General features: G+C 39.9%; 1 protein-coding gene across 1 annotated transcript in view; it reads left to right on the top strand.

The window, feature by feature from the left end:
• CALCR (calcitonin receptor) overlaps positions 1–27675 on the top strand; it is a 148276-nt gene that overhangs the window by 97841 nt on the left and 22760 nt on the right. The window contains exons 5-7 of the mRNA XM_053994417.1: positions 4491–4603; positions 8757–8848; positions 13698–13824. Of these exons, the coding sequence (XP_053850392.1) occupies positions 4491–4603; positions 8757–8848; positions 13698–13824 (332 nt within the window). The remainder of the gene's footprint in view (positions 1–4490; positions 4604–8756; positions 8849–13697; positions 13825–27675) is intronic.

The raw sequence follows: 27675 nt of genomic DNA, 5'->3' as shown, positions 1-27675 counted from the left end.
GAAAGTAAACAAGATGAAATTGTATTCTGAAGAAAAGAACACAGAAACAAAGTGAAGGAGAACATGCTCAGTTCTCTGTCCATTTTCTGTCTGACAACTTCACAGTTAGCTACCAAGTGCAGTCCCACCTATTTCACTGAACTTAGATCAGTTCTTACTAGACAGGAATCTGTGTTCTGAAAGAAGCAATCTCTTTCTCGCAGTGCACATCATGCACAATGTGATAATGCATAAAAACAAATCAATTTGTCTGGAAAACATAACAAGACCTACTGCTTTAATGCCAGGGACAGCAGGAAATTCATTGTCTCATCCACTTCTGGCTGTGAAGCTCTGAGCAGGGCTATTTTATATGCTCCTATTCAGGCAACATGCAATTCTCTCAAATTGTATTTTATATTCATATTTTAGACAGGTTAATCTTTGGTATAATCCCTCTGAAATGGTTCCAGGTCACACTGAAATTGGTAGGAGTTTAGTTTTTGAGGAATGCAATATGTAATTCATGCTGGCAATATTCTTACTAATGGAAGAAAAGAAAGTACATTTTGGATATAATGGCCTTCTAGCAAGGCAGGTTTGCTGAGGGCAACAGGAGGAGCTGAGCCTTGCCCTGTGCCACCTGTGGGCTGTTGGGTTTGTGGCTGGGGAATCTTACATTGCTCACCTCACTGTCCCTGTACAGTGCATTTAGTCAGGATTATTTTGGTGCAGTCATATAGCAAGGGAGCCAAATGTGGAAGTTTTTTGTGGCTGACACCCCTTTTCATCTCAGTTTCATTCTCTTTACTTTTTGTCAGAAAGCAGTGTTTAAGAGCAGTATCTACCCCACTTTGTGAACCAAAGGTGCATTTAGCAAAACTCCCCTCAGTTCTCTGCTTTGTTTGGTTTCTCTCTTTAGTTCCCTTTTGTAAGCTGTTACTCTTAACTCTTCATGTAGCTCCAGGAGAAGAGTTTCTAGAAGTGCAATTTGGAAGAAAATCCATATGCATCCATAAGCAATTAGATGATTATTAATCAGATGATGATTAATGTGCTGTTGCCTCTTACAATTGAAGAACATGCCTTGCTTTCCTGCTGTGACACTGGGAGAGCACTTCTCTTGCTGCCACAAAATCTAAATTTTGGCTGCATTTAACTAAAATAGTTCTGGATTTCTGCTGGTCCTATTTTCTTGTCTTGAAGGATATAATTTAGACTATTACAAAAAAGACAAATCTGAACTCTTTGTCCAGCTCCTTCTTTTCTCCTTACCTGTCTGTGTATTTCTGTCCTGCTCCTTAGCAAGTTTGACAGCTGTGTTTTAAAAATCAATTCCTATCGCCATACTGCCCAATATCACTGTTATAAAGATTCTAGTTCTGCTCACTAAGACACTCTGAAGACAGTGATAATCCTTCATTTACTAGGATACTGGAATTAAAGTTTTGTAGGATCTTCATTGCACTATTTGAGTTCATTTTTGCAAAAGTTGCTTCCAGAATATTTTACTGAAGATATAAGTAAATCAGATGTACAACATCAACTATTCCTTCATCAGCAAAATGAAGCACTGCATAGGTCTATCCAAACAATGGCAAAGAATTCAGTGTCTGGTATGTGCTGAGCATGACTGCAACAGGGGAGAACTTTCTTCTTCCATCTTATAACTCACCAATAAACAAAAAACTGATGTTGGCTCCGTTAACATGAGCTAGCTATAGCTCTGGTCTAATTGTGAAAAGCCTGATTGATAGAGCTATCATGTTGTTCCAGAAATATTAAGATATTTGTTACATATAGATGACTGAAGATTTTTTAATGAGCATATGATTCATAAAAGCACTATTAGCGCCACAAACAATACCCATGGAAATAACTGCTACTGGTTAATCTTCTGGCTAATCAAGACACTTCACTGCTCCCATGAAATTTCCTTTGTGGATGAGATTGCTCTTATCCATTTTGCCCAGACAGTTCTTGAAGTGTATATCTCTCTCAGTTAACTGGGAAGATTCTGCACAGCTGCCTATGAATTATGTAGCTTTAAGGTTCCTACAATCAGGTGAGATCAGTACAGTGTGATATCACTGTTCTTCCACTTTGAAGAATGCAATGCCCAAGTGGTGTCCCATCCAAGCTGATAGGGTACAGACAGAGCCTAAAAAATTAGTGTTTACACAGTATTTTAATAATCTCAAAGCCCAAAACTTCCATTTTGCCTTGATAGTGTTGTCTTACCCATCCGTGCACGTGTGCATTTTTTCAGACTTTACCATATTCTTCTGGTTAGCACAAAGAACAAACAGATGCCCAGGTTCAATATCTCCACCTGCTACTGGGTCACTCTAGAATAACTTGCAGTAGAACAGTGGTTGGATTGCACCTCTGTTTCTGTATAAAACAGATTTAGAAGAGATGTTTGACTTGAGTCACTAGGATGGACAGTAAAGAACACTTATTCCCCAGTTGTCTATTCTCATATCATAGCGAGAAATCCATGGCACATCGGCACTTTCCAAGTAGGATCAGTTTTTAGTAGTATCAGTGTTTGTCTGGCTCCAAGGAAAAGTATAAGGTGAAAGGTTTGTCTCAAACTTACAGAGGCCACATTATACTCTGGCAGAGTGCCTACCCAGGCACTGAAGTACAGAGATGATGGATGACATTGCCATACGTTCTCTGTAGCAGATTAACAAAAGCCGTGCACTTTGCAGAGTGCACAGGATGATCAGTGCAACACTTGCACACTGTGTTCCATGGTAGCATAAACATTAATCTTTCATCTGTGACTAAAAACTTTTTCCAGCTTTTGATAGCATCTGGCAATGAGTAAAAGGGAACATTGCTACATGGGCAGTCTGAGATTATCTCCAAGCTTTAGCTGTGGAAGGCTCAAATAACATGTACTGTTCCTCTTGGTATTGTTGATGCACGTATTGATATTTAACAAGTCCCTTAAAACAATGAGTTGAAATCCACAATAAGTGCAAAAATATGTTGTGTTCTGGAGGATTTGTTTTTTCCTTTTTTCTGCAAGGCCACTATAAAGTATATTTGTAGTCAGAGTAAAATTAGTCAGTCTGTACTATCTTTACCTTACCCATATGATCAGTTCCTTTCTTTAGGCTTTAGGAGTATGAATCTTACAAATTAATAGAACTATTAATCATCAGACAAAGAAAGGTAAGTGGAAATGTTAACCACAAATAATGAAAATGTGTATGTTCAAATGCCTATGGGCTCTGTGAAAGTGTATTGACTGGAAATGCTGATAATCTAAGTATAAAGCAAATCAAATTATAGAGCTAGAAAAGGCAAAGGAAATTCAAGATACACTTTTCAGACTGTTTTAAAAGTCAGAGCAATTAAACAGAATTAAGAAACATGTTTTTCGTAAGTCTCTGTGTCACTAAGAAAACATCAAATAATTGCTTGTTATTTTATAAGTTTATGATCTTATCCTGTCTTTGTTACTTGGGCAAACATTCCAGCAACTCCATGTAGCTAATGCTTGAGGAAAGGCCAAAGGAACTGGTCCAAAACTTGACAGGTGATTAAGAGTGACCCTCAGCATCCAGAGTGTCCCCAGCAGGAGCGTGAGCCTGACGGTGGGGCACAGCCACAGCCCACGCCTGCAGCTCCAGGCATCCTGCAGAGCTGTGCGCTGCTGAGGCCCCGCTGTCCCCCCACCACAGCAAAAGGACGTGCAGAGGAGCACGAGCCTGGAGCACCATCCATACGGCAGGGCTGTCAGGAAGGACACCAGAGCCACCTGTGGCAAAGGAGCCAGCACCAGAGACACCTGTGTAGAGGCCAAAGACTTGTCAGATTATTGAAAGAGAGAGCTCCGCAGCCATCATAAATTAAACTGGATACATGGGACCAGTGCCAAAATATTTGTGAGGCTGCTTGTCTCTGTGCCTGCGTGCTGTGCAGACCCTGAGGAGAGCAAGCAATGCTCTGACTCTGCATGTCAGGATTCCACCAGTGGGGAGGCTGGGAGAGACTTTTCCACTCCTCTGCATAGAGAGAGCCCTGGGCTGGGCTGGGGCTGTTGGCATCTCCAGCACCCAGGCTCTGGTTTATACATCACCGACTGCCTTTATCTACACAGTTATTTTTAACTCATTTAACCCTGATACTTGAAACCTGTACACTTCCTTCAGGTCTGGCATCAGCACCTGTGGTTATTTTCTCTTCCATAAGCTGCTGTCAACAGCCTCTTTAAATGGATTATTATCAGCTAAATATTGCATCTAAATGAAGGCTGCACCTAGTGGGTGCAGTGAAAAAGGACACAGCTAAACAAGTTTACCACCAGATAAGTCTCAGAAAAAAAGCAAAACAACAAAACAGCAAGGTGTATATTAATTACACAGGTTGAAAATAATTTGGATTTTACTACACAGACATTTTATTCCCAAACAAAGAAATTATTTTAGATAGGTTTTTTTTAAAATTCATAATGTGCATATATTAAAATAACTATTATTGCAATTTATCATCAGAGAGGGCCTCAAAATATTGTGATGAAACTGGAAATTGGTTCCGCCATCCTGAGAGCAACCGAACTTGGTCCAACTACACCCTGTGCAACTCTTTCACCTCTGAAAAATTGAAGGTATGCTGAACTTAAAGAGTCAGTGGTTGTTTGGCAGTGTTTTGGGCTGGGCTAGCAATAATACATGTGAGAGAGACCAGAATAGCCCTCAGATTTATTTGTTGCACAAGACTTAAATAACATTGTTCTTTTCATTTTAGCTTATCCAAATTCTTTAAGTGCTCATTATTTGAGTGCAAATAATTTGAGTGCTTAAACCTCAATATTGGTTTGCTGTGGGGTGGATAATTTAGTGGTTATTCATGTGACAAGTTTTGCAGTATTTTTCAGATGCATTTTTAATTCCTATGATTTTCCCTGACTGACCAACAGTTATAAAATAATCTTTTAGAGTCTCAATTTTGCTTTCTGTAACAATAATATTCCAAGATGTTAATGTCTTCTCTGCAGGGCTAGTAATATTAATGTAAGTCAAAATTATTTTTCTTAAGCAAAGAGTATTACCCTGTACTTACACTCATTGATAAAATTATTTATGAAGGTACCATTAATCCAGAAAATCTTACAAGCATGAACACATTTAACTTTGACTTTTACTGAAGTAATTGAGAGTATTTACAATAATGAATTAAGCATTTGCATCAATATTTCCAAAATCAAGGTGCTAAAATGAAAGAGAAGAACTAAATATAAAAGCACCAAAAGAAATAAGGAGAGAGAAATCTGAGAAAAGCTTTTAAAAATTAAGTTAGGGAAACTCATAAAAATAAATATATTTCTCAAATGCAAGTGGAGGTCCAGGAAAATCTGATTACAGATTTGTGACAGAATAATTTGTGACTATTTGGAACAGTGGAAGGAAAAGATTCAAGAAGTGATTTGATTTGGGGTTTGTGTTGGAAGACCTCTTTTTATGCAGGCAAAAAGCAGTATGCAGGTATATTTAGTAGTAACTCAGCCCAAAGAGCCTTGGAAAAATCTGTTGGACTAGGCAGTAGGTGAATTCTAAGGGTTTTTGCAGCATGACAAACCGTCATGGTAAAATGAGGCTCATCTATGTGACAAGGCAAAAATAATAGTAACAATATTAGCTTACAAAGGCATTACGTGGAAGCACCATAAATATATAATTTTTCCAGATGTTGGCATGTGTAAGGAGGCAAAAAATGTGGTTCTGTTACCTATTATCCATGCCTTCCAGAAGAAGAATTTTGAACATCATTCATGCAGAGAATAGATAGAATAGAAAGGAAAATTATATGCACATCATGATTTTTCTGAAACGAATAGTTTTGGAAAATGCAGAAAGAATCTATCTTTACAGAAATGCCAAGTTAAATTACGACCTTTAAACCAAGTCTTCAGTAAACAGAAATGTGCTCCATTTATAGACTGTTTCCACTTACCTAGACATAATATATTCCACTTACCTACACATAATATATTCACTTTACTGAGTCAAAGGTATTACTCTTAGAGAATTATCTTCCCTCAAAAATTCTAGAGGAACAAGGCAGAACATTTAAGTTTTCTAAATCCAGGTTAAAAAATCTGAACAAACAAAAAATGTAATGAGTCAGCATGTTATGACTTGTGTCAAGGAATGCAGAAATTAGTAAAAGTGTGCATTATTTGTTTGAAGTTAACTGAAAATACCAATATGCTAAACCTTTGAGACAGATCATTGAAAAAAAATTATAGCCACTTCTTAAAAACATAATGATAAACCATATGCTTTGTTAGCTGACATTTCAGTCCATTTTGATCTGTCACCATTGTTATATTTTAAGGCTTTTTTTAAGCATTTGGCATAGTAAGTGTGCAGGATGCAATAAAAAAGCAGTTGCTGAATCCCAAATATAGTTGCTTTAGGACATGAGCACAGAAAGTTAGATAGGTTGAATTACAAAGAATCCTCCAGGGTGTACAAAAACTTGCATGTAACTGTCTGGGCATCTTTCCTACTTCTAGATATTTCAGGCTAGAGGTTGTATAAAAGATAGGTAGAAAAATATATTTTTGAACAGATCATCTGTAAATTAAGTTCAGGCTTTAAGGATATATCTATTTAATGTCATTGAAAAACACAGCAATCATGTCATATAAGTGGAACAAATGTCGCACGTACACAGGTAAACCTCTCCTGCTACTCTGTATAGGAGAAAGTTGTCTCATCTCCTCCACTCTCAGGCTGTCCTCTCTGGGATTGCAGGTGCTCTCAGAACAGGTTATCAAGTATTTGTGCTCACTAACAATGCAGTGGTTAGTCTTTGTGAAGGAGAACCAGCAAACCTAGGGTATTTTCAGTAAACATGATTCGTTTACCACAACTTGGTGAATGGTATTTATATTCAGATCATGTCTCTTCTGCGTGGTCAGATCAGTGTAAATGTGACTCTAGATTAAATCTGAATCAGGCCAGCCACCACCACCTAGGTTAATGAATGTAGAAGCTTATTTGAAAGTTGTAAAATGTCTCAAGACCAAATTACATAAGATGTGCACCTTTACTAAGAAGAATGGCTTTGCTTTCTGAATTGTTTTCATATTTGTTCTTAAGGGAAAGTTTAAAATTGCTTGGAAACACCAAAAAAGATGTGTGTCAAAACTTCAGGCTACAAAAAGCAAATCATCTAATCACTGAGAGGAGGAAAATTGCTCATGCATAGCAAAAGAAACGTGAACAAAATAGAGCCAAAAAGAGAATAAACCCAGCAGAGGAACTAAGACTTCCTGTCTTTTCCCGGACAGGCTGCTGCTATGTCCTTGCTTTCAGAAAGGAGGCAGTGGTGAAGCCTGGCATGGCATTTAGCCTCCTTCACTCACTTCTCTGACAGATGGCCAATGCTTAAGAGCTTAGCTGAGACCAAAGTGTGATATTTAAATACCTCAACAATCTGATGCCCAGGTGTGCTGTCCTGCAATTTCATTTTACAACTGGCATAAAAAATTTGGATCAGCCTCTTTTAGATTTCCCTGCCATGAGTCACAGTGAAAGCCCAATTATCTGTCCATGGGTACTGGATTCACAGCACTGCCAGACCACTGAGTTGCCCAGCACCAAGGTTTACACTAATGTGAACCAGAATTTGTCTCAGGATGTGCTGTCCTTGTGTGGTGTGCGTTGAGGATAATGGTCACCTCAGCTGCTGCTTCCATGACTCTAAAGGCCATGGTCTTAAGCCCCCTCTAACTTCTCCTCTCCAAAAAGGAGAATCCCAGCCTTTGTACCTGCAGAAACTCAACTTCAGCTGTTTTAGTTGCCTTTTTCACCTTTCCTCGCTATTCTATGTTCACGGGGTATGGAGACCAGAAGCACACGTGCATTTAAGGTTAGTGCTGTAAATTTCAAACATTTGTTGTTGCTCTACCCTCAGTGCTTTTTTTTCATCATAATCAATATTTTGCTGGCTTTTTGGCTATCATTACACAGTAAGTCAACAATTCAGAGAATTGGCCTGTATGACTCCAAGATCTCTTTTCTGAGTTTAGTTTCCAGTCCTAAGTTAAGCATTGTGTAGACAGGATTTAGATCACTTGTCCTAGGTCTATCAACCCACTTTTTTTTCCTGTATTAAAGCTGATATCTTCTTGTTCCCTCAGTCAAATGAGGCCTTTTTTGAGTGCCTCACTATAATCTGGTAAGACCTAAGTATCACCTGGAAATTTAGAAGATTTTCTGGATCAGCTCATTGATGAATAAATTGAACAAAAACACAGCCCTTATACAAGTCCTGAGGGTGGTTAAGTACTGATTCATCTCTAAAAGTGACCATTAAGATTTTGATCCCTGTTGTTTAAGCTGCTTTCAACACATAAAAGTTTTCTACCAATCCTGCAGCAACCTATTTTATTTAATTGTGTTTTTTTACATATGTGTGAAAACTTGTCATGGGCATATTAAAAATCTAAATGTATTACGTCTGCTGCACTGTCCTAGAGCTTGGGAAAGTTAGTGACACAGTGTGAGCAGGGATCTCACCGGTTACTTCAATATATCAGGAACAGATCTGCATATGTAAGAAACACATCTTTAGATCATGAGTCATCCTATTTAATAGATTGCTGATATTAAAAATATATGGAAAAAGAATGTTTGAAAGAAAAAAGATACAAAATGGGAGGTTGATTTTGTAGATTCTTCCTTAATGAGAAAACAAATGAAGTGCCTGCAAATGGTTCATGCTTGCCTTTTCTTTTTGTTAAATTGCAGATGGCGTTCATACTTTATTATATGGCAATCGTTGGCCACGCTTTGTCTATAACATCCCTGTTGATTTCCTTGGCAATTTTCTTCTATTTCAAGTAAGTGTTTCTTGCAGACACTCTCTCTTCTTTCCCTGAGGCATCTCAGCCAAAGGAAATCTTGGAAGTTGTCATGGCAGTGAGAAGCAGCTCTTCTGAGTGTCTTTTTATATAATCCTGATAAGGAAGTCTGAGCACAGGCTCCTCTTACCAATGGGACCTCTCCCAGTGGAGTACAGCCAAGACCATGTTGTTATGTTAGGACTGGTGTGAAAGTGCAGCCCATGGGGAAATGGTGCAACTGGAGATGCAGTAAGGCTTTTTATTTACCTATTGCCTTATGTTCCTTAAGAGCATGTCCCGAGCTTGCCAGGTGCCATGACTGCATGGGGCAGTGACTGGCAGCTCTAAGCTCCTGAAGAAGAGGACTACCTGCATCTGAGGCTGAAGGACTGAGCTATTGACCTGAGCAGATGCTTATAGGACTCAGCCCTAAGAGTGAATCCTGCCCTAGTGTGCAGTCTGTTATCCCCATTAAAAGAAAAACAGAATACTGCTGTATCAGAATTTTAAAGGAGACTGATTTTCACTGAAAGCAGTACAGCTACTACATGGCAGCTTAACTAGAGCATTTCAATCTTGTTCTTTAGTGAACCTGTGTACCGTCAATTAGATGCCTCTGCCTCAATTGCCAAACAGGAAGAGTAGTAAAAGATCAAGTCCCCAGCATCACCATCACCAAGAATAAGACTAGGAAACATAGGAAAATTAAATGGTTGGACTTTTAATAGATTATAAGATTCTGTAAAATTGCAACCTCCAAATAGGTGGATCCAAATATAGGCTGTGAATTCTGGTAATTTCCAAAAAGGCAATTTGATGTGTGCTTGTGATAAAACATCTAAATCAGCTACAGGGATAGCTGGAAACTTTGCCAAATGAACTGATGAATTTCCTTCCCATCTAAGCAGATAAATAGCACAAAACCATAGCCAAAGTAATGCTTTGATAAAACTGGAAAGAGCACAGTTTTATCTGATTTGGAACCCCATACCCTGGTTTGAGTTCTTTGGGACAGTAAACGCAGGATCTGGTCAAATTAGGTATGCTAAAAGGACCAGCAAGGTGACTCCTTGCAGCAAGCAAGGCAGGGTCAGACTGTCTGACTCACTGCGAGCTCTGAGTCATGAACAACAGTCCCAAGCTGCACTGAAAGAGTGGTCTTTGCAGCAGCCTTCCAGACAGAAACACACCTCCTCTCTTTCCTCCTCCGCTTCTCCTTCCCCCGCCATGACTAAGCCATGACACAAAGGTTACAGGGAGAAGAGAGAAAGGAATTAAACCAAAGTGCTTCATAATGGGAAGACAAAGAGGAAACCAAACTACAGTCATAGGAAAGTGAGAGTGAAGCTATGCTCGTGTAACCTTAGCTGTTTTTTATCATCTGGCTATGACAGCAATAGATTATTTGACCTTCAGCTGAAGGGAAGCTGTCAATCAGACAGTCCATCAGATAGCAAGAGATGATTTCAGGACTGCATAATAGCCTTTGACTTTAGAGGCATCTTGCAGGGATTGCAGTTTCCCACATATAAGTGTTCGCTGGCAGAGATTTATTTTTAGTTCACTTTTGGGTACCAAGATTCATAATGATCCAGCATCACAGATGTTGCAGTACTTTCAGAAGGGAATAATGAATCAGTAGTGATGAGTATCACTAAGCAATGCTAACTCATAACAGGAGAAAGTATTAATAGAGTGTCTAACAGCTTTATGCATCATCACATTATTGCAAGATTTCTATAATTTCAGAGTGAGACCCCATTATCTTATTTACTAAAAACCAAAATAAAGAGGTACTCCTACCTCCAAATCACTTCCAGTTGAATTATTAAAACAAAGACATTTGTATAAAGACAGATGGGGAGCACAACAAATCTATATTTGCCAGAATAATAGATGGTGTGTTATGAATGCACCTGCAGTCTAGTTGTTGCCAAAGCTTTTAAAAGAAGTTGAGGGGTAATGGATGAAAGGACATTTTGTGAAATTTTTGGGGAGTCTTCCCCAGGGGCAAGGGAGGACATGGTACAAAGTATGAAAATAATTTGATAACTAAACAGTGGGGGAGGAGAAGAAAATAAGTGTCTAGGCATGAAAATAGTTTTCATACATGAGAAAAATAACAGATTCACAGAGCAGTTCTATAAGGAAAACATTCTAGTTGTAATAGGGAAGTAGAGGTAAGAGCAGTAAAGTAAGGGTGACTGAGAGCAGGTAAGAGAACCTGTCTGAAAAAGGAAATGTAGGAGACAGAGTCAATGTGAAACATAGGGAAGGCACAAGAAAAATAGGAGACTGAAATTCTAAAGAATTGGAGCTTGGAGACACAAAAAGCTCACAAGTTTTAGACACGGATAACTGGCTTAGTTATGCCTTCTTGCATACTCATTTATCAGAATCACACAGAATCACAGAATGTCATGTTGGAAGGAACCCTCAAGGATCATCAATTCCAACTCCTGGCCCCACATAGCACCATCCCCAAGAGTCACGCCATGTGCCCAAGGGAGAATACAGAAAGATGGTGGAGCCTCCAAAGACATCACAAAGGAATGATTAATAACATGAAAAGGGCCAGGAAGAAAGCTAAAACAGGTCAAAGGAGAAGGTTGCAAATGATTGTCAAAACCATCAGAAAGGATGAATCAAGTAAGGGTTTGGTTCCATTTTCTCCTCTTGATGCGGACCAAGTCAGGCAGGTGTTGATGCCATTGTGATGGCAAACACTGAAGGTCAAATTAGAAAGTGAGGGTATGGAAATAAATGCTAATGCTACAGGTGGATCTTTAGCATGAGAGCTGTGATCAAGGTAAAAAGGGAATACTGAGGGAAACGAATGAGAAAGTAAAACTAAGACAGGAAGACAGGTAGGGAAAGGAGTCTGGGTGGCACACAAAGGCAACATGTACTGAAGGACAGTCCAATTTAATAGATGAATAAGACTGCCAAAAGTCAAGTAGAGCAATGAGGAAGGACAGGAATGGGAATTGAGACACACTTACCTGGCTGAGATTATCACAAAAGACTCCCTGTACCAGAAACCACATAGAAAGGCACCTCGAGAGACAAGGGTCTGTATTTCTGTGGCCAGGAGCTGAAGAGATTATTCCCAGTAATAAGGATTTTTTTTTTATTTCTTGGGAACAGAACTGATGTCACACCAGTCCTGTTCCCAGGGCTGCAAAAGAAAGACAGTAATAAGCATGTCATAGTGTCCCAAAAAAAAAGTGGGATTAAGTGGCATAGTCAAAGTATTGTGATGGAGTATGGGGAGAAAGGAAGACTCAGGACTGAATAATATCACCAGAGCTTAGGAGAAGAAAAGGGATGTCAGACTAGATTTGTGATGGGGACAAATACAGGTGGAGTAAGAACAAGAATGTAGTGTAGCAAAAGTAGCTCCAAAGAATGGTCTGCTTTTTCCAATACCATGTCCTACAGTGAATCAAACTGAAAGTACATGAACCCAGCCCTGTATATGGTGCTCAATATTTGCCAATAGCTGATGCTAAAGGAGGGCTATAAAATCAAGGCCAAGTGTAGAGACATACTCTCATTCCTAGCCACCAGGATCTGCATCTCATGGACATCCTGAACAGAAGATGGTGACTTGATAAGTAAGGAGGTCTAAAGAAGTGATAAGCATTGCTGGATGCTGATAACCATAACCAGAAAGATGAGCTCAAGCTAAAGAACTCCATGCAATGACTTGGAAAGTAGGTGTAAGGAAAACAAAAAATAAATAGCAGGGGCTAAAGTGGAGAAATAAATCAATCAAGCAAGCACAATAAGCAGAAAATAGTTCAATTGGCTAGATTAGCTCTTTTTGAAGAGTGTGCACTGTGCATTGGCCTCCACAAGCAGAGAAGGAAGCCACAGCCTGCGTCCCATTCCAGACTACAAAAGACTCCTAGTGCTGAGCTGATCCCAGCAAGACAGCAGCATTTCTTATCTGTTTTTTACCTAGCAGTTTGCCTCCTTGCTCTCAGTGATCACTGGACAACACGTCATTATTTAACAGCTCCATGACTGCCTTTCTGCAATCACCCTCTGTCAGCCTGGTGCTATGCTCTGGGGCATGGGGAGCTGCAGGGGCCTTTTCCTCTGCCTCAAGGATGTATGAGGAGGTGAGATGAGGATTTGGGTATGAATTAGAAATGGGAGATGTTTCAGGTCTGAAACTGCAGTCATGATTTGGTTTCACAGGTATTCTGAAAACTTAACTTATGAAACTCTGCTACCTACAATAACATCAGTCCTACCTTCCCTAAAGCCAGTGATTTCAAGAGATTTCTTCTCCTTCTGAGCAGGAAAACAACGTCCTCTGGTTTGGGATTTCAGCTGAAGTTAGAAATACGCAGGATACCAAACCAAATCCCCCTGTAATTTAAGGAGATTCCTGTCCAAATTCCCATCCTGTCCCACTACTAATTCCTGAAGTGAAAATAATTTTCATCTGAGTATTTGAGAAATTGAGTCTCCAGGGAACAGTTACTTGTAAAGCAGTATTCCTGATATTCATTACTTGCATCATGCGCATCCAAAAATTCTCAGGGTTCTGCTTCACCACTTAATATCTCAATTACCATGAATTAAAGAAAGGCATCAAGAGCTAAGAATGTAGCTGGATAGGTCTTTACAACATGGTCTAAAAAGCGTGTGGTGCTAAACAGGTGTAAAAACAAACCCAAAAATTTTTCAGAGGTTATGGCCACAATGCAAGGCATGTATTTTCCAATTATGCCTTGCCAAAAGACATTCTTGAGAGACTGTTGCCAGAAAGAGCTTGTTAAAGTGACATCAGAGGAAAAATACTAATTTACAAAATGTGTTACATATTTTTCAGGAGTCTCAGCTGTCAAAGGATAACACTGCATAAGAATTTGTTCTTTTCCTATGTGTTGAACTCCATGTTTACAATTGCCCACCTCATTGCTGTCGTCCCTAACCCAGGCCTTGTAAAAAGAGACCCCGTAAGTACTGCATGACTGTTCTCCATCCTAACACCCAAGTAAAATCACTATGGCCATGCCAAAACCTAGAATTCCCATTCCTCAGCTTATGATAGCCATCTGGGAAAACACACAGAGGGTGCAGATTCTGAGAATTTCACTCAAATTTGCTCAGATCTTTCATCAAGCAATAAAAATCTTTGAATCTTGTACAAGCCCCAGACTTGTTCCAGCCATCTCATCCATACAAGTATATGTCAGACCTCCACTGCTTCTAGCAATAACTACCTGATGATTCCCAACAAAGCCCCTGAGGTGATAGATGCCTCTGGTAACTGCTTGTCCTTCTTCACAAACCACACACTAGGGAGGGACAGGATGGAAAGAGAGATGGCTTATTTCAATATAACACACAAAAAGGTCTATTTGCTGCATTTTTTGACTTGGGAGGCAGTAAATCAAAGCATTAGTTACCTTCACTGCTCTTAGATAGTGATACAAATTGTGCCAGCCCCTCAGCTGATAAATATATACGGCAGATCTCAGTCATCCAGCTCTTGCTCCCTAACCCAGCAATTACATTGTGCTCAGTCCTTACAGCAGCCCCAGCCAATGTGAAATTAATGCAAACGTGGTAATCTCAAGTTTCATTTTAACACTAATCAGCTTGTAGTCTAATAAGATCATTCAATTATAATTCAAACATTTATCTGCCTCTAATTTCATGAAAGGAATTAAATATTAGCACCTCATATTATCTGATCACATGTGTGTCTCTCAAATGTGTTCTGATTAAGTAAGTTAATTAAAGCAGAAAATATATAGCCTAAAGAAAACGTCACCAGTCTCAGAAACCATCTGGAGATTAAAAAATAGAAGAGCAGAAGAATAATTTAAAAATCACACATTTTGTTTCTCTTCATTGCATAGCATCATATGTAGATAGCCTGTGCAAGAGATGCAATAAAAATACACTTGATATTTGAAGATAAAAAGCTGGCAGATGATATCAGGCACCTAAATTGAAGTAAAATCATTACCTCAGGGTTAAGAATTATACTTTCTGACAGCACAAATAAATTATCTGAAACAGTTAAACTAAAAGTTGAGGGCATGGGAAGGAGTCTTGTGTTTTAAGATGTCATTTAAAAACTGTATCTAGTGTCTTTTGGCCTCATCTTTATTGGAAGTGAACTCTCAACACCAGTGAAGTCAATGACAAAGCTCTCAGAGGCTCCCATAGAGCCACGTAGCCACAGAACAGGTTCCAGCCCACTGAGCATTTCTTCTTCCAAAGCAAATTTGCATGTCTTTGACTCAGCAGGGAAAGGCTGTCTACAGACAAAGTATAAAACTTGGGGCCAGAAGATCAGAAGATTTGGGCTCTCACATTTTTGTCCCACCATCAAGTATGGGACGAGGGTACACTCACTTCTTGATCTTGCCACATATTTTAGATTTCCCTCCCATAAAACAAAAAAAAAAAAAGAAAATAATAAAATGGAGGTAAGGTGACCTGCTAATATGTTCAAAGCCTCCCAACTTTACTAGAAAGTGTATCCTGTTACCTTAGTAACATAATAAAATTGTAATTCTGTGATTGGGAAAAGAAAATAGACAGGAGCACATTTTTAACATATGATGAAATTACAGAAAATCTCTATATGAGTATATGAAGACTTAGAGGATTTATGTTTAAAATGCTAAAAAAAAAATCACAAAAATTCCCATAATATTTTTATGCTGACGCCTATTAAGAGAGAAAATGAAAGCTTTACAGCTTGGGTTTTTTCTACTCCTACGGCACCTTCTGCTTTAATAAGTCCATTTGAAGATTACTGCTTCTGACTTCCTGTAGTTTGCTGCACTTATTCATTTTCTACATGCACATCTTTGGAGCTTCACAGGTTCATGTATGATGTATGGCTCTCACCTTTTGTGTATACAGAAATACTGAAATGTGTAGACTGAATTTCAAGAAATAATGGATACCACTCACGTAGCAGCCATATACTGAGATGAGGTTGGTGGTATTTATTCTGCAAAATAATAAATATGTTTCCACCCCAACAGTTCCTGCTTTTCTTTTTCCTATCTAAAGTTTCACAATATATTTTAAATGTGAAATGCCATGGGAAAATACTTTCAATGATTCATAATTTATGAGGATCTCAACAAATTCATATAATTTTGAAAGAAGAAAGGATGATCTCTTAAATAACAAGGAGAAAGGTCAGGAGGAGCAAGAGAGGAAATTCCTTCCTAACTCCAAGACAGCCCCACTCTCCCTGTGACCCAGGGAGAAAAAACATGAGACAATCCAAAGCACCATTTACATGAGGAGAGTCTGTACCACATCCTTACTCACATTGCTGCTAAGAGTTAAATCCTTTGATGATCAGTCTGCTCATGTAAAATGGTAAGTCAAGCCACTTTTATAATAATCTTAACTTGCTTATTTCCTCATATTTTCTGGTTATCCAATTTTCTTTCTCTCTGTTTCTCTTTCTGTCAGATTTATCTGGATCTGAAACCATGGAAAAGAAGGATCTGTGTCCAGGTGGCCATACAAGAAATGAAGAAGCTATGGACAAGGTTCAAAGACATTTAAACAAAAATAAACAGGACATGTGTATGAACAGTAATTTACATATGCTGAAAATTTTGACTGTTTTATCTGAACTAGGAACTGAATTAATTATGCTATTATTGGAACCACATTCATAGGAAGAGATATCATCATCACCTAAGTGAGACTGACCCACAGTAGAAGGGTGATCTATGGACAGCACATCATGTACTCCATTAAAACATCCAGAAATATAAATAAAACTCTTTCTGCTACATCTCTCAATATAGTCTTACACATCAGATTTGTATTTTTCATTTTCTGTATTCCACAAGAGTAGTCATTTTAATACTCAGTACTGATGGGAGTAAAAGGAAGCAACAGTTAATGCCTGAAGGGGCAGCTTTACCAATGAGAAATTGAGCAATTCATCAGCTCAATGGGCATCATATAAATATGCTTTTTGGTGGAGCTAAGTTTGGTCACAAATTAGTAATGTCTCAGTAATTAGAACCTCTTCCACAAAGGCTTTTAGAGATCTTACTGTATTTTTTTTTCTCTTTCGCATTCTAGTAGAGATATCTATTCTCTTCTTTCTGCAGGTTCTTCTGTAGCCTCTTCACCTTTTCTGTGGTAGTTTCACCCTTGCTTCTGTCATTATATGGTGTGAAAATTTATATTTTTATTGCAGTTTTACATAGGCCATATCAAGGGCCAGTGCTCTACTAGTAGTTCCTAGGAGCCCTGTGTGGGGTCTCATGCTTGGCCATGTTATGTCAGAGAGTAAGGACACAGCATTCATTCAGGCACACTCCAATCTCACAGTCAAATCCCATCTCATTGCCACACAGCTTCTTAGGCCTTAATGTATAAACAATCTGTACACCCTCTTATATGGGTTCAGTAGCAGACCTGGGATGGAAGAACCCAAAGCAATCCCTGTTTAATTACACACAGCATGATTTCATTTCCTTCTGGCAGCATCTGTAACTAACTCAGGCCTTGAACATGAGGGGTGAGAGGATGGAGGCTGTTTTTCCCTCCTTGTGTAGATGTAGATACATTTTAAAGACCTTGAGCCAGTTTAGCACCCCAGCTGATGGTGCAACATGCGCTCCTGCGTCTCTGGCAGGAGTACATAGTCCCTTTCTCTTTGCAAGCATTTCACTAACCTTGCTGACAGTGTGGGCATGAGGTGGGATGACAAGGGGCACTTGATTATCTGTACTGCCCAAAACCCATCTCCTGGAACAAGCAAGCATTCTAAGCACTAAGGTCTTCTAAGCATCTTACTGCTTTCAGCATTGTTAGTTAGACCAAGAGAGCACAAAGTCTGGTGCCCACTAACATTAACGTTTTAAAGCAAGGCCATGGTAGTAGCAATACTAAAAATTCTAGCTTTCTTGTGGACACTAGAACACTATAAATAATCTCTCCATTAACAAATTAAAGTGAAAACCACAACTGCCCAATCGTGCTAGGTTTTCCTCCCTACCACAATTACAGCAAAACTGCAGAAATAAAACACTGAATTGTGTGGACAGATGACAAATGTAAAAGAATAGTTACTGTAATTAATGGGGTTTCAATATTGGTATTCCCCTGTTCCCAAGGGAATAGAGAGGCAATGTAAGACAAGAAAGCAAAGGAGATTTGCAGCATTTCAGGAAGAGTGTCAATTTGGGTATTTTTTACCATACAAATGTTATCTTCTCACCTCTTCTTGCTTTCATTTCCTGCTGATCTAGCCTGGCAGATCATGGGGAGTTTAAAACATGTTTTTATCAAATGTGGTGCTCATAAATTATATCAGTGAGGACAAATGGCAAAACTGCTGTTCCATGTGACCTATTTTCCTTACTTGTTCCAGCAGTCCTCATCATGGAGCAGACTTCCCTGGAAACAGTAAAGGTAGATATCCACAAAGGAAAGGGGCACTTCCATCTTCTGAGTTGTTTCATGTATTATATTTGGGGTACAGTTTCAGGAGGTGCCATTCTTGTTAAATTATTTGATTCTTTTTTTCATGTGACTATTTCCACAACTTTTCTGTCACTGTCAAAACATCTCTGAAGTCTTTTATCTTCGTACATCTATTCCTTCATCATCCTTCCATTAGGTTACTTATAGGAGCCTCAGCATCCAGTTTAGCCACCAAGAGGTGACCCAGGGTCTGGGCAATTGTGAAATCAATAGAATGAGAGTAAGAACAGGAAGATTTGGCATGAATGTTGAAAGTTAGAGCGAAGTTGTCCCCACTAAGAAGAATTTCTAAATTGAACAAAGCACCATATCACATTGCTAAGGTTCACAGTTGTGCTGGCTGAGCCCACGAGGTGCAAGTAACGACAATTCCTGATGTTCATGGGTCTGCAGAGGGGTGACCACAGAGGTGACAGGGAAAGGAAATTCCTACTCTATCTATCTGTGCCCTCATCCACAAAGAAAGGGAGGGATGATAGCTTTCATGTAGCCCAATTCAAAGATTTTCATGTCAAAATAAATCCAACTCTACCAGATACTGTGTATGGGCTCTTATTTAGAAACCTGAGTGCCATTTCCTCCAGGAATTGTTTCTAGTGTTTCCAAGTGTTTCGAGAAAGAACCTTGTAATGCAAAATGCATTGTTGCCCAGAAACTGAAGGAATCAAATCCCAGAGCTCATTCCCAGGTTTTTTGTCTGCATCTTTTCTCCTCAGGTGAGGTAGACCTGCAGTCAAATGCTCAGTACAAGTCCAAACTTCAGATGTAAATATCTATGAAAAGTCAAATTTAACCTGTCATTCTGCCTAGTCATTATTCATCTGCACCATCTTTGGACCCTGAAGCTCTGCCATTGTGGCAGTGAGAAGTGAGCACTCCCAGCATAGTTGTTCCCAAAATCAGTAGAATTTCAGCAGCCCAGTTCTTGCTGTTGCTCTTCTGTTTAGCCACAGTGGCCATTTATAGCCATGAGGCTGTTGAAGCAAAGCACACACTGCAAAGCACACACTTTTTCTTTATGCAAAATGAGTGAATCCATTCCAGATTTGCTGAAATTCATGACATGTCTCCAGAACTGCTGCTCAAGGAAGATGTGCTTACTTTACCCTCAGATCTGCACTGCAGCAGTCTCCCAAAGGCTATTCATCTTCCACAGTATGGAATTTTGTTTGACTTAGATGCCTTTCTGAGGCTTTTTTCATTTTTCCTTTTGGTCTTCTTAAGAGATGGGAGAGATGACAAAGTGAAGATGACGTAAAAATTTGGGGTAGTACCTGGGCAACTATAACTTTCCGTCAATTGCGCTGTCTCCAATGCGTCTGAGAGACTGAAAGTTAAACAGATGATAATATGTCATTAGTGCCTAAAAACACAGGCATAGAAAAATGTCAAGTAGCCACTCCTTAAATGTCAGATCAACAAGTGCAGATGTTAACAGCTGCCTTTTGATGGATACTGTGTTACACTGTATGGACATGTCACACCCTGATGAACTTCTGTTTTACACAAGGCCTCCCACACTCATTTAAGCAGCTTAGGTGTTGCTATTTCTCTGTGAATATAAAGCAATTATATCTAGAAACATTCAAGGTGTCTCTCCAAGTTTTCCTTGCAGTATGCCTTTAAAAGGGTCTAACTGAAATGTGAGAAATTTGAGTATGAATTGCCCAAAAAGATTTTTCAAAATCCTTCAAAATATTGGATTCTTCAAAAAAGAATTCCCCTCAGAAGGACAGTACCGTAATGTTTCCAAAACACAATACTCCCCCCAATACCATGCTGCCACAGCTATTTTCCTCGCTGGGATTTGTCAGTGGCAAATGCTTCCTGCAGAGGCAGCTGTGTCTCAGTCCAAGACAATTTACCTCACTCTAAAGCTGGTGGCTAAAACAAGTCAGGTGAATTAAATGCAGAGTACTCATTCCTTTCCAGGGACTACATCATCCTGCACATCTATACCATGAAGGCAGATATGCCCTTCAATGACTGCTGTGCAGACCATTTCAGCCCATTTCAGCCATGTCCCTGCTACCCTGTGTTTCTTGAAGGTATCTAAGACCAAACAGAAGTAGCTTGAATCAGAAGAGAAAAAAAAAAAATAAAACATCAAAGTGCCTTTACAGATGACGGCCAAACATGTGGAATAAAGGTATGGAAGAAGAAGCAATAATGACTTTCAGCAGGAATAAAACATCAAGAGGCTTGGGTTAGTTATGCACATGACCTTTAAATTTAGTTGGCAAAATGAGCTATTGGCCAATAATAGGTCAGTTGTTTGGATAATTGAACTCCTTTGCTCACCACCCCACCCCTGAGTGGCTTATGCTTGCATACACCCAATTGACTGACTTTGGGATTTTCTGGCATTCCCTTGGCCCCACATCCTTTGAAGGGTTGGCAGTTCTACCTAGCAGCAGGTCACCCCAGGAAAGACACTGGAGCAGCATCTGAGCAAATCCAGAGAATTAAAACACTCATAAACATTTAAGGTCAGACACATGTTACATTTGGACACCTGTTTTGCAGACACGTACAGCTGACTTAGTCACCCCATGCTAAAGACAAAGTTACATTCAGGGTACTATCCATCTGGCTTATTTTAGGTACATCCTTAGGATGAGGTAATTTTTACTCTAATCTCCATCATCTCTATCATTATCTTTTGATTACAGGAGAGACAGATTGGGAGTCTATATTTAGTATCACAAATCCCAGTTGTATCATTAGAAAATTCCTGGAGCATTTAACTGAATCGTGAGTGGATATATCCATGTCATCAAAGAGTACCTAGGCCCCAGGAAATGCTTTTGTAGGACTAGATCTTGCACCTCAAACATAAGGTAGGTGCACTTGAATGTTAGATAAACTCCATGCAAACGTAAACTACCCTGGCTCAGGGCTCAATGCCCAGAGTTCAGCTATGCCTGGATGCAAACTTGAGTAACCTCTGCCTTGTCCTATCATCCTGTGCCTGGTGGCTTTTGCTCGGGTGTCACAGTAGAGGACAGGTGCCTGGAATAGCAGGAGCTCTTAACTTTTTTTGTCAGGGAGAAGGTGGCAGCAGATCCTCTCCAAATGAACAGCAGGTTGCACTGTCTTGTGCTATTTTTTAATGCAGCCCCACCCTTGTTTTCTCTGCCTTTCTCTTCCCTCTTTGCTGGCCTATCTGCTCTCCTCCATCAGTCAGGCTCATATCTACAGTGGCTCCCTTAAAAGCTGCCTCTCTCTGGCAGCACCACTCAGAAACCAAGCTGATAAAACCCCTTGGGAATGGTGAGGCTGTTTTGCTTTGCCTCACACCCTGCATCACACTTGCCATCCTGCAGGTGAGGAGCCAGTGGCCACTGCACACTGAAACGGGGCCAGTTGTGCAGTGAGAGCCCCTCTGGCCCTGCAGAGCTCAAAGCTGCAGTCCAGGGAGAACTATTGCTACTGCAGCCAGGACTCAGGTAAGTGCAGATGTAGCCTTATTAATTCCTGTCCAGAATGTGTAAATCTGGACTGGCTGCTTTGCTATAGCATAGACATGGATACACATGCTGTTAAGAATAGCCCCTATTGTTTAATTTCATATTTTGCTGTCTTGTAACACAAAACCTGGTAGCCCTCGGAGAATGGTGTACATTTCATTCTGTAAATGGTTAAAAAATATATTAAAACGTTAATCTTCTTCCAAACCCCAGTATGCCAGGTTTCTGACTGGAACACAGTTTAATGGATGACTCATTGCAGATACATTGTATAATGGTGTGATGTTCTGATAGCCAGTGATTTACAGCTACAATACTTAGCACAGTCTTGCTTTGGAAAAAACTTTTATTGCTTATTTGTGTAACATATGGATACTTGGAATTTAAGAATATTTTCACAGAATAGTGTTCTAATAGTTAGAAAAAAAACCACCATTTTTTAAGGCAGAGCAGTAATCAAACTTGAAGCAACTCCTTTAAAATGCTAAGTTTAGAATGTTTGAGAACATATTGTATTGCCTTCAAACTGAATTTGAATAAATCATATCTGGCTTCCATGGCAAGCTGTAATCTCTTCGAGGAGGGTCCTTTGCTGCCACACACTGGGGAGGTTTCCCAGAGGTGAAGAGGAACTAAGATAGTAAGGTCAAATATGTTTATTTCCCTTTAAACAAAGAAGTGTACAGCTGTATTGATGGCTCATACAGCTGGCTTGGTTTAAAATTGATAACCTTGGCTGGCCTGTTCTCAGCAATTCATTTGAAATGTCGGTGGGGGGCATTTCAATGGATAGTGAGCTTTGGAGAAGAGACATCTCATTACGCACGCTGAGGGGCTTTCTCACACTTGCTTTCCATAGGGCAGGATCTCTGGAGTAGACAAGGACTGGTGTAAAATATAGACCTCCCAGCCTGCCACCCTGAGTTCCTTTACCCAGGGAAGCAGTGCAGGAATGGGCACACACGGGAATCTGTACAACTTTACTGTGCCAAAACAGAGTGAAGCCTTTTGCTCTGTCTGATTTACTAGGACAACCTTCCTCAAACAACTAGCAGGTTTATTTCATATTAATTTTTGTTATTATCATTGAAAGTGGAGTTCTGGGGTTTATGCAGTTCAAGAGTTCTTACTTGACTTGCCCCAATGAGGGTAAGTGGTGCAGTTAATGGCGCAGTTTTCTGTCCGTAAGTTATTAACCAATAACCAAGGAGAGCCTTAACAGAGAAATGACAAGCACATGTGATGAGAGCCTGCTGGATTAGCTGAGGAGAGCACTATGCCAATTACATTATTGTGCAATTGCAGGGTCCTGCATAGGCAGATGGGCCTTTGGGACTCCTTTGGCAGGACTGGAACATTAATAGTGTTTATAACATGCCAGTATACCCTGCAAAACATCATAGACGCCATTTCTATATCTTTCTTGTAAAAGGAGAGTAAAATGATTTATTTCTCCTCTGGGAAATGTTCCAGAATCCTTTTGAAGTACTTTTGTTGCATACTGCAGCTGTGGTGTTTACAAGATTTCCATAACTCTCTGAAATATTTGCAAGTGAGAGGAATATGACAGACTGTGTTCCTATTGACCCCTTTTGTCCCAAGTAATTAGGCCACAATCATTGCAGTCATTGGAGTTTGCTTTTATGGGGAAGGAGAATCAGCAATAAGGGACCTTTTTTTCCTTGGGTGCTGTCCTGCAGATCTGTAGAGAACCTTTCTTTGTTTCTGTGCCCATCAATGCAATGCAAACATGAGGCCAGAAGCAGCCTCCTTGCTCACAGATTGAGTTTATTTCCACACTGTATTCTGCCAAAAAAGGGTCATTCTTGGCCATCCTTCCAGAAGCACAAAAGGAGCTGCTTTTCTAGGTGGTTACCTGACTTTGAGGACTGGTAATTTCTTCCTCATAATTTTTTCACACTTCCCCTTGCTATAGCCATCAACAGGACAGTGCAGGACAGTACTGTCTGTTTCCAGGCTGTCAAAAAGTAGAGTATTTGTTTATTCCTTTGTTCAGGAGACCAACCTGAGCAACAGTTACGGGGCTGCACTAGAAAGGACCTGTTGTTTCCTCTCAGCCTGTGCTGCTCATGAATTAAAACCCTAGGTTTAATTAAGTTAACCCTAGGTTTAGCTGAAGCTAGGTGACTGAAAAGCTCATGACTTTTAACTCCCCTTCAGGGTGTGAAGGTCCTGCAATGATCCTTTCCTGGATTTCACTGTGCTGCATAGGCACAACAAGGACAGAGCCTCTGCCTCAAAGAACTTACAACAAAACTTTTGTCTTCAGCAGAAAATAAACTTCCTGCACATGTTTTTATCTCAAAGTTAGCAGTCATAAAATCCTAGATCTTGGAATGGTTTGGTCAGAAGGGACCTTAAAGATCATCTAATTCCAACATCCCTGCCATGGGCAGAGACATCTTCCCTTAGACCAGGTTACTTAGAGCCCCACTCAACGTGGTCTTGAACACTTGCAGGTATAGGGAGTTTATAACCCCTCTGGGCAACCTGTTCGAGTGTCTCGCCACCCTTATAGCAAAAATATCAGTCTTTATAAATTATAGCTATCAGTCTTTTTAGATTATAGTAAAGATTTATAAATAATAGTAAAGAAAACAATCAGTTATCAAGCATTACACAGGTAGAAATTTTGCTTCTGTATCATCTTGCAGTTTTATTTTACTTGTTTCTGTAAAAATAAACACTATATAAAACTTACTGTTTTTGCTATTTTCTCAGTTAAGATTAATATACACCAAGGTGTTGGTTGCATTTGTCGTGTTTTATTTTTACCAATCCAATTCTTATCAGTAAAAGGTTCTCTTTTACTGAAAAATCTCTTTTACTTGCTCTGACCAAAGGAAAACAGTTTTTTTATCGTAGGGAAATATTTCCATTGCACGACTTAGCCATAGCTGAAATACACTGCATTTATTACCTCATCCAAAGCAGACTGATTTTTGTTTCCCTTTGAATAACATGAATTTAACATCTTATCTCAATGCACTGTTGTGTTTAAACTCCTCATAATAACTTTTTCACATAAATTCGCAAATTAATGTGATGTGTATGAAAGTACTAGTCATAATAATCCTTTATTCTTTGCCAAGGGTTTTCTTACTTCTCTAACTTATTACATCAGAAGTTACTAAGTTCCTCAAGAGTTATGTGTTGTCTGCATGTCCATTGCTCTAAAGGATAAGTAAAAGGTTTCATTTTTGAAGCCACAAGTCATAGTTCAAATGGAGGGTACACGAAAGAAAGAAACATTGGGAAATTAAGCAAAAGGAGCTCTACAGCTGCCAGGAAATGTTTTTTCTATGTGTGCATTTGTTTGAGCTGCAGAAACAAGTTCCAGCAAAGATTGACTTGGTTCTAGTGGAAGGTATGTTCTGTCAGTCTCTGCTCAGAGGGCTGGTGAGCAGTGCATACAGAGAAGAGGCAAAGAGGAACAAGGATACTCCATAGCCACCTTCCTTTCAGTTGGGCAGTATGAAGCAGGGAAATAATTAAGTCAAAATGACAGATTTGAGAAGTACCATGGATTTTATTGCTGAACTCACCATCTGTGCTCAGTTCCTCCTCTAGTTGTTCCTAGGGCCCAGGTGACTGGATGGAACGCTGGGACAATTTGGCCGTGGCAAGAGCAGGACCAGCCCATGTGCAACGTGCAGGCACCCTGAGTCACTCCCACTAAAGCCATCAGGAAAACGATGCTTTGAGCTCTCAGGTGACCCCTCTGACCTGCAGCTTGTCCACAAGGGGACACAGTGCTGGCCCAGCCCAAACCTCAGACACAGAAAACTGCTGTGATAGCTCAGGAAGTTTGCTTACGTTTTAGAGGCCAGGGTGGCTGGCTGATGCCAGGGAGGGCACCTGAACCTGTGCGCAGACTGAGGGAAGTGCCTGTCAAGCAAGGCAGCCCTTGTAGGGATGGGTTATCAATAAGAGGAGAAGGGAGAAAGGTAAGCCACCAGCTAGGAGGCTGCATTGAGTCTGGGCTAGGAAACAAAGCAATAAACATATTGACCCAAACCTGTGAAAAACAGTCCAGGAATTATATAAGAGCCTTAATGAACACTTTTGCCCACAGAAAAAGGAGCAAATACGTCTTCACTTATTTGTTTTGGTGGTGGTGGTGGTGGTGGTTGGTTGTTGGTTGGGCTGGGCTGGGTTCAGTGTACAATCTTTTTTGGACACACTTTTAAGAACTGCTCAGCCAAAGTGTGGAAAGAAGATGTAACAGTCTGTTCTGTCCTGCATGATGATAAGAAAACATGAATTAACAGAAAATAAAAAACAGTTCTTCTCACTAATCTTGTCAGAATCCTATATCCTAACCTATCAATAAACCTATATTTTCATGAATACCAACCTGCACTGCAAATATTGAAACAGAACTAAATTCACATGTTTGGGCAATTGGGAATTGGGAACGGAAGGTGATGGACTGGATGTCTGAGAAGATTTTCTGATCCAGAGGGGCAGTCCAGACAAATGCAAAACATGCAGTCCCCTATCTGCTGAATGGCAAAAGTGTCTCTTGAAAGAGACAAGTCCTAATGACATCTTGTACAGCCCAGGTAGTCAGCTTGCAAAACATCTGCAGAAGTTAAGGGAAAGAAGTATTCTCTCATGGCCACAGATGGGGACTGTTACTTTGCTATCACTGCTATGACCTCAGATTTCCAGGTAGCATGTGGTTCTCTCCAGAAGCAGTGGGTCTCTGCCAGCACAGCAATGCCTAACCACTCCTCCTGGTCCTCCTGGGTTGTGGTGACAAGGAAGTCCAGGTGGAGGACCTCACTGCCCTCCCTAAGAAAGCAAATGGACATGAGACACTTTCAGAAGAGGAGCAGCATCGTTCCTCACCAGCTGGCACTCCAGTAGTGGACACAACATGGTTCCCTCCATCTGCCCACTGCCCACTGAAATGTGTAGCCACCATCCCTTGGTCTGTCTGCAACCTTGTCTGAACCATGCATGGGAACCACTTCACCAGCTCCATTTAGCTCCACATGTCAATTTGTTATTTCATTAAAATAGAGCAAAGCTGTCACCTCACAAAGTAGTAAAGACAGTATCCCTGGTACCCTACAAAAAGAATCTCTGCTGCCACAAAACCTGCACTTTCCAAAGGAATTCGTTCAGAGCTGGTGGCTGTTTAAAGCATAAATGACTTTGGCTTAGAAGAGAGACGTGAAAAAACTTAGAAAAATTTGATCAAAAGGAAGTAATCCAAATTGGAGCTCGATGTTGCTGTCTTTTTCACAGCCTTCCTTTGACCTCTAGAACAAGTTGTTTGTTTCAGTTCTTAAAAAAACCCATACTAAGTTTTGAAGGAATTTTTTTTTTTTTTGGTAATTTTTGGAGTACTGTTACCGTAATTTTCTTCTACTTTGTGTGGGCTTTTATTTACAGAATCACAGAATCTCTAGGTTGGAAGAGATCTGCAAAATCATCAAAATCATCAACCCGTGACCTAACACCTCAACTAAACCATGGCACTGAGTGCCACATCCAGTCTTTTTTTAAACACGTCCAGGGATGGTGATGCCACCAGCTCCCTGGGCAGGCCATTCCAGATCTTTATCACTCCTTCCATAAAAAACTTTTTCCTGAGTCTCTTTTTCTCCAGGCTAATTTAATTTAATTCCTTTAGTTCATCTCATTTATTAAAGTTTGAAATCCTTCTCACTGATAGGTGCTGAAAAACAACCCCAAAAAACAGAAAGAGCTGGGAATTTTTGCTCCCCTTTGCTTTCGTATAGCCTAGCAGCATTTGTCTTTGCCTACTTAAATGCAAAATGCTGGTCAAGTGTGTGACTTTCTCTCATTTATCTAACA

This window comes from Vidua macroura, chromosome 1 (genome assembly GCF_024509145.1).
Source record: "Vidua macroura isolate BioBank_ID:100142 chromosome 1, ASM2450914v1, whole genome shotgun sequence".
NCBI classification, from domain to species: Eukaryota; Metazoa; Chordata; class Aves; order Passeriformes; family Viduidae; genus Vidua; species Vidua macroura.
The sequence above is the reverse complement of the archived record's forward strand: the minus strand, read 5'-3'. Positions and strand labels throughout refer to the sequence as shown.